The sequence below is a fragment of the Gavialis gangeticus genome, unplaced genomic scaffold, assembly GCF_001723915.1.
Source record: "Gavialis gangeticus isolate Ggan-Ray unplaced genomic scaffold, GavGan_comp1, whole genome shotgun sequence".
In the NCBI taxonomy this organism is placed as follows: Eukaryota; Metazoa; Chordata; order Crocodylia; family Gavialidae; genus Gavialis; species Gavialis gangeticus.
The window spans coordinates 149,902,735-149,911,101 of record NW_017729024.1 but is presented as its reverse complement, the minus strand read 5'-3'; the positions used below and the strand labels follow the sequence as shown (position 1 = coordinate 149,911,101).

Sequence of the window (8,367 nt, the reverse complement as noted above, 5' to 3'; positions counted from 1 at the left end):
CCACCCCAACCATGCACAGATCCAGGGGGGCACGCCCTCCTGGGGTGCATGCAGCAGCGGGAGCTGCCCTGTGCTCACCAGATGAGCCACTTGTGGCTCCATCCTGGGCCCACCCCAACCTGGCTGGACAACACCTGCCCCAGCCCCACTCCTTCCTCACCCTGGGAGCCTCGATTTACCTTTCCCCCACACCAAACTTACAGCCAGATGCTGATCTCTGAGCTGCCGGGCTGCACATGCATGGGGCATTTATTCGCCATATTATCAGCCACATCAGGCAAAAAAAGCATCTGATACTTTCAGTTTTCCCTATATTGGTACTGATCTGATAATGAGACTGATGTATTGATGCACCTCTATTCAAAACTAAAGTATGTTTTTAAATGAGAAAACAGGGCAGGTCTTCGCATGTCTGTATTTCTTTTTTCATGCTTATACATCAAACAGTTAATTTGTATTTCAGAGCTCCTCCAAACTCACTTCTTTCTATTTCTTATCTATTAGTAGTACACCTGTAATAGCTGCTCTTGATTTCATTCCAGTTTGGCCTAGATCCCAATATAAAGCCCTTGAAATCTGTGGGAATCTTTAAGTTGACTTCATTTGGGCCATAGGGCAGGCTCTTCAAGAAAATAAAAGCAAGCATAAATAATAACTGATTATATATAATTCTGTATATAACTAGGAAGAAAAATGGACATCAGTAACTACATAATCTGTTCTCTTGGGTCTATAGTGACCTATCCCCTTTTTTCTTGTACTGTCTCTCTACTTTCCCTCCTCAGTTTCTCCTCTTCAAGGGTCTTGGCATGTGGTTCTGGTGTTACATGCATCAATTAATAATGTAAGCTCTTTATGACAGAGACTTATCTTCCCACTTGCTTTCTAATGCTACATATACCAGTACTTCTGTGAGACTAGGGCTAGAGCTTCAAACACTCATTAGATTGGAGAGTCAAACCTCCAACAAATTGCAACTCTCTGTTTGCAAATCTCATAGGGGTATAATATATTTTAAAACAAAAACTATGGGTTTATATAGGCACTGATGTGCAGAAGTAGAGTATGTCAGCTGAAAGGAGCAGTGTAAGGAAGGTCTGAGATGCAAGATACAACCAAGGGCTTTAAAATATGCCTTGTTATATTGGCTGACAGATTCTTCTCTAAGATATTATCTCACACATAAAAATAACTAATTGAAAATGAAAACCTTTAAATAGGAATAAAAAAATAAAAGAAAGACACAAGCCTATGTATTACTTGTTATATTATTATAAAACAGCATGCAAAACAACAAATACAACTTAGTAAAATATTAAAGATGAAGGGTTCAATTAAAATCTCTTAAGTCAAGTTCTAATTGTTTTACTCATACTATGTAGGGCTTTAAACCACAAGTAGCCTGAGAACAATTAACCTGAAGCACTGCTGAAATCCACCCCTGTTTATCATGCTCTTAAACTTAGTGAGATTTAGTGCTCTGTGGCACTAAATCTCACACTTAACTGATCTGGCACCTGCTTCATTGGCTATTCTCAAGGCCGGGGGGAGGTGGGTGGAGGAGGGAGTGTATAAATGCATGGCTGTTTGGACTAAATCAGTCTAGTAGTGAGGGAAGTAACACAGGCTGCCTATACATGTGGTCGGGGGTGAGGGGTGGAGCATTTTAATTAGAGTGGTTCCCAAAGAGCCGCTTTAATTAAAATGCCTCACGGTCACATGTAGTAAAGCCCTACATGCTTAAAAATGGCCATAGGACATTTTATCCAAACCTCATTCGATGAGGTTTAGATTAAGCACCCCCACAGCAATTTTAAAGTGTGTGGGGACTTATACACATGATGGTGAGGCCATGCTGGAGTGTTCTAATTAGAACGTGGAGCAGACTCGATTAATTGAGTCTGCTCTGACACATTCTAACTGGAGCATGTGTATAGGCGGACAAGTGTATAGGCAGACAAGTATTCCACACCAAAACTTGTTTCCACTCTCCATATATAATGTACACTGATGAAGCTTTACACACCCCATTGTATCTGAAGTAATTTTGATGTCTTTAGGGATGAACAAGAAGCAGCAGAAAGTGTCAGCTAAGGATGAACCTGCTTCAAGCAGTAAAGGCAGTAATGCATCACAGGTACAGTAACATATCATATATCTTGAAGACATACGGTATTATGATCAAGAGCTCAACATCTGTGAAGGAATTAATATTCCTTTTTGGAAACCCAGTCCTCTTTTATATCAGCAGTACTAGGGATACTGTTACAATCGAATATAACTCAACTGCTTTCAGGGACAACTTTTACTGATTACACTCTGTGCCAGTGCATTCCAGACAGAACTGTGTGGAATGAAAATGGGAAAGAAAGGAAGATTGTCTGTTAAATTTAACATCAGCTCTACCAAACCTCTGAACTCCTTACTAAACTAATGGCCATCAAGGCTTTAGAATGGATGATGCTGTAAAATGAGTTGATATCTATTGTATTCCATCACTGATTTTCTTTATGTTAAATAGTTTCTAAATATTCAGCCAGTAAACTTGCTAAATCAAAGGCAAGATCATTTCAAGTAATTATACAGCTACACTGGACTGAGAGATAATAAAATCTATAGGAGGAAATTCTATAGCTGCCCATATGCAAATGCTTACAGAGCCTTTCCACAGTACTTTGTGCAGCTGATTCAAAAGGATTTTGTATCCCCTGTAGGTTACAAATCTTCTGTATTCCTCTGTATTCTGTCACAGGCAGAGAGAATGAGATGGGCAGTAAAGCAGCAGTAGCAGGTGTGCACCAATAAGTCCATAACTGCATTCATCTACTAGTAAAACCCTCTTTGTAGAGCATTCTGTTATCTCACATGCTACAGTACTTTTGTACTATATCCTGTCCTACTGCTGTATGGTAGCAAAAAAATCTATCCCAACCCATACCACTTGAGGAGAGCAGTTATACAGAAGGCTCAGATACTCCTAAAGCCCATGAATTAAATAATAGGGCCTGTGCCCCTGTATTCATCTGTCAGCCACAGGTGAAAACTCCATATGTTAGGAATTTGAGCAGTGGAACATTTGTCCATTTTAATCTATTTATTAGTCTTTTTATTGGTAATAAGGTGATCCTCCTAAAAACACTATGCAATCCTTAAATTAGTAATGAATTGGAACCATTCTCATTGGACAAGATGTTTAAATCACTACTTAACATTTTAAGTTCCTAAAATAAATGTTCTTAGCGAGACTGTGACAGTTTTGTCAGTGACTCAATGAACAATTGAAGGGAACATTGCTTTTTGTTGCATTTGTTTGTTTTGCCTAACTCCTCTTACTGATTTTTTAAATGTTTTTACATCTCAGTCACAGAAGAAAGGACAGCAATCTCAATTTTTGCAAAGCCGTAACTTAAAATGCATAGCCTTATGTGAAGGTAAGGTGAAAATCTTTTCAAATACATTTTTTTTCTGGGCATTGTATCTATCTGAACTAGTTAAAATGCAAGTTAATACAAGCTTAAATTGAAGTGTTTTTTTTTATAAAAGTATGTTATCAGGCATGTAAATACCTACTTAATTTCTAGGCTTTAAGTCTCAGTGCATTCCACTGACCATTCGCCCAAAAATATTGGTTCCCAGAGCAGGCGCTGTGGACACAATGATTGGTTATCCTCCTCTCAGTCTCCTAATTTCTAACAAATTAGCTGTCTTGGTAGTGTGCTTTCCTTTACCACAGAGGCTGCCTACAAATCTGTGAAAAAGCATTAAACATCAAAGAATCAGAACAGATAACTATCTAGTTTGAATTCCCAACCTACCTCTCACTACTCAGACAAATAAACCCTTTTTCTGGTAAATAGTAGGGGTGTGTGAAGTGGGCCCTATTCGATTCGGATTTGGATTCAGCCCAAAGCAGGGACAGTGATTTGATTCTTTGATTTGGATCGCTGTCCCTGATACAATTCAGCCGAATCCAAATCTGAGGATTTGATGCTGATTTGGAGACTCAGTGATTCAGACATAAACACAGCTTCAGATGTTTTTTCTACATACCTCGAGGTACCAACGTGGCTAGTGAATGCTGCAATGCTGGGGTAGATGGAGTGTCCCACAGGAGTGCAGGGGGGGTGGGGGGGACCTCCATGTTTCTTGGTGGCAAACCCAGAAGTAGCCGGAAGTACTGCCTAGCGATCGGCCGTGGGGGGACCCCAGGTGCCCCCCCAGACCCAGGAGGCACCATTTGCAAGCCAGGGGGTGCCAGGGAGCCCCCCAGCATGCTCCCCAGTGGACCCAGAAGTGGACTAGAAGTGCTTCTGGGCCACTTCCCAGTCTGCTGCTGGGTGCACTGGGGACCCGCCCCAGCATCACAGCATTCACCAGCCACCTGGTACCTAGAAGTATGTAGAAAAAACATTTAAAACTGTGTCAATCTCTGAATCTTTCCAAACCTCTCCAAATTGATCTGGAGGGTTCCAATTCAATTTGGAGAGATTAGAGACCCAGTAAATGGTCCCGTGATTCAATTCGGATTCAGAGATTTGGCCACTGAGTTGGGCTGAATCTCTGCTGAATCAAACCAGGGACTGAAGCTTCGCACAGCCCTAGTGAACAGTACCCACTAGCTCCTGTTTGTTCTCTTCATGCGTTAAAACCCACTCTGTTTGCCTGATCTGTATACTTACTGTGTTTTAAAAAATATTTAGTCCTTATGAAATACCTCACAAAATACATGTGTTTGGAAGGCAAATACATGCTCATGAAAAATTTGAGCTGTACAAATAATTGAATTTTAGGTTCATTGGATAAACTGAAAAAATTTAAAAAATTATGTCGGATCTAAAATGAAAATACTTTTATTTTGCTGGCAATACGGAAAATTGAAAAAATCCTATGATAAGCTAACTAATCAGTTTCTACACCATGAAGCAGATACGTAGTGAAAAACTGGACATTCCCACAATGCTATTCAAAATATGTCAAAAATAAGCAAATATATTTAGTGCTAGTTCCTATGCATATTTTCTTCACTCCACAAATTTTCTCCTTACAGTGATAACCTCACCTGATCTGCACAAACATGGGGAGATATGGGTAGTTCCCAATACTGATCATGTGTGTACAAGGTTTTTCTTTGTGTAAGTATAAAGTGTCTCGTTAGCTTTAAACTTCTGCTTGTATGTTGACTAGAATTTCTGCAAGTGTTCTCCTAACTACCGTTAAAAGATTGACTTGTGTGTGTATGCTAAATTATTAACCATTTGTTACCAGAAATACAGTGAAGGAAGAGCTATTCACTGTTCCCACTCCATGGCAATAGGTCACACTATTATAGGCCTATACTGATAACTTAGAAAAATGAAAATGCAGTGCTACCAGAACACATTCTAGAAAAGCCAAGGGAAGTAAAAGTTTCCAAGAAAAACAAATCCATTCTATCACACAGATGTTTCCCTTTATCATTTTTGATTCTATAACAGTACACTCTATATTGACATAAAGTACAGTCCAATTTGATCTTCAAGGAGGCTGAATGGGACTCTAGGAACCTAAATGGATTTTAAGCACCAAAGGCAGGAAAAGCAATCCACTTTGACCTGGTCCCACTAATCAGAAATCATCCTAAACACCTGCCTTACACAGTGCTTACAGTTTAGATCTTAGTGATCCCCAGGCACTTTTTTTTGTTTTCTAGACCACGTTAAATCCCTTTGCAATCCAGTTTTGTTTTGGGAAGGTGCATGATTCCTCAGAAAAACACAACCTGCTAGACCAGCTGTCTAAAACAAAATGCAATCCAGTCACTAGTGGCAAGGACTGGGATCCAGAACTCTTTCCACCCAGTCCAGCCAAAAACCTAATAATTAGCACACACTCCCAGGAAATGAAAGACATGAGTTCATATCCATCAGGGTAAGGAGGGCCTAGAGCTGAGGCTTCCCATTGTTTAGCAAATACCCTATCCACTAGACAGTTGGGAAAAAGATGGATTTCCTACCACCAGTCAGACATCAAGTGGATTGAACAAAAGTGCAGAGTTCAACACATGCTCTGGAAAGCGGGCATGAATTCAGACACACCCTTGTGTTTTCATGTAGGTGATGCCACACTTTCTGAATCGGCTTTTGGAGCTGCCTGTCTCTTGCTGTTCTCTGCATAGAGCATTCAGGCTTTTAAACTCAGCCAACTTCACCAATGTTAGCTACTAGAGCAGACAAGGTCAATCATATTTTGAACCAGGATCTTTCACTCTGATTCTAAGCAGGAGAAAGCTGCATCAGTTTATCTGGTCAACACAGAAGGTTTTGCACAAGTACAACTGCATTAAATGGCAGACTACCGATGTCTGGAAGGGGACAAATCTTCAGTTTCGATAGTGCTCAGTTAGTGAAGATGAAAACTCCAGGAGCTTGTGTATGTTTTGATAACACTGCATTCCAGAGGGATTTCAGGTACAGCTGACTACCAAAGGATACTGTCCTCTTACTGCGGGGATGAGCTGCCAACAGGCTACACAGAGCCCAGGGGACAAGCAGTAGTGTCAGAGCCCTTGTCACATCTTTGTGTACTGTAGTATTGATGGGAACTATAGGGCTTTTCTTTACAGGGCAAATCCTGTCACCAAGCAAAATCCACACTCCAAAGTTCACACTGTTCACATAACCTTTATTGCTGAGTGTTTCAGTAAGAGGCGTGTTATAAAATCATATAATCATTATTATCTTTCATTGAATAAAACCATGAACACTTTCAGGTGGATTAGTAAATGCTCATTTTGTTTCTGTGCTTTTTTAGTTATGAAGATGGTCAAGTGGGTGATACAAGTATAAATACGCAAGAGCCAAGCATTCATAAAGAGATCCTTCGAGTCATTGGTAATCAAACTGCGACTGGTTAAAAGGATCACTTTTATTTAATTGATGTGATTTGGAAGCCTTCCTCAGTCTCAAAGCTGGATTTTGAACTGAAGAAGAAGACATGAAAACTAATTTATTATTCATATTCTAAACAAATTAACCCTTTGAATACTTACTGTTTTCTTACTTAGTATTTCTTATCTCATTGAAATACCTAAAATGGTACAAGTTAGCAACTGTAGGGGTGCAAAGTCTATTAATATACTACAACTAATAGCAATTAAACAGACATTTGGGTTGCTCACAATAAACAGAATTTAAAAAGGAGTTTTGTGCTGATATTTTTATATTAAACTCTTGAATTGGACCATTTTAGTACTGTATACTGGTAATTTACATTTAAAATGACTGAATTAAAAGAAAGGAAGAAGATTTTATAGTGGAGAACCTGCATTATACAGGATACTTTGCAATAAGTAAAATATTCACATATTTTAACACACAATAAAAATGGTTGTCTGGAACATGTCAAGGAAGGTGGTTACCTAAAATATCATTGATTAATTTTACTGTATACAAATGCAGCTAGGATTTAGACTAAAGAAGTTAAAAGAAGAAAAAATTTATGCTGTATTCAAGTTATTACCAAGAGAAAAATAATTATTTGATGGCATATAACTTGTTGACTTTATTCTCTCGATACAAACTATACCATCCAGTAAACAGTTGGGTTACATTTTTTTTTTAAAAAAGATACAAGCCAAGCAAACTGAGCAGAATTTCAGGGGCTGATAATTTGTTGTTAGGATGTTGGCATCCCAGATTTTACAATTGCCTATGAGCCCTATTCAGCAATGCACTTGTGTTTTATTCTTGATTTTAACTGGACTGCTCTTGTGGTTAAAGTGAGCGACTCTAAAGTCCCTTGCTGAAGGGGGTTATATGTTTGCCAGATTAATAAGAAATAACAAACTGTCAGAATTACTGATGAGTTTTTTGATGGAAGTATTGTTAATTCATCAAATAAATCACTGTTGTTTAAAATTAGATATTATAGCTATTTAAAATAACATGGCTACCATATTGTGATCATGATGGTAGCAAGCCTAGGGACCAATCCTGCAAGGTGCCAAGCATTTCTTGGGCGGTGCTGATTGCCCTCAGTTCTTACTGAAGTCATCTCTCAGAATAATGCCCTTACTTGTTATCAGCATTTTCTGACTGTACACCTCCACTTTTGGCCAAAATTAGAAAGGGAAAGTTTATAGAAACAAAAACTGAGACCTCCAACAGTGGCCATTATTGCCACTGGTACAATCATGATCTGAAAGACCCTAATAACAACAACATAGTGTTTTGTTTGTGTTTGGTTTTGTATTTCTTTAAAGAGGCCTAAGCTTTGCATAATACTGTGCAGAGATTTTAGGATTAGGAAATTCCTTCTGAAGAACATTTACACTTTTTGTATTCCAAGCTAAGCCTAGTCCTGTTTCGTTTAACACAAAAGAAACCTCAC

The 8,367-nt window shown here is 38.9% G+C and overlaps 1 protein-coding gene across 1 annotated transcript in view; it reads left to right on the top strand.

The window, feature by feature from the left end:
- PARP8 (poly(ADP-ribose) polymerase family member 8) overlaps positions 1–7,178 on the top strand; it is a 299,543-nt gene extending 292,365 nt beyond the window's left edge. The window contains exons 23-26 of the mRNA XM_019518265.1: positions 2,061–2,137; positions 3,362–3,431; positions 5,048–5,132; positions 6,790–7,178. Coding sequence (XP_019373810.1) covers positions 2,061–2,137; positions 3,362–3,431; positions 5,048–5,132; positions 6,790–6,892 — 335 coding nt within the window. The 3' untranslated portion in view covers positions 6,893–7,178. The remainder of the gene's footprint in view (positions 1–2,060; positions 2,138–3,361; positions 3,432–5,047; positions 5,133–6,789) is intronic.
- The last annotated feature ends 1,189 nt before the right edge of the window (positions 7,179–8,367 follow it).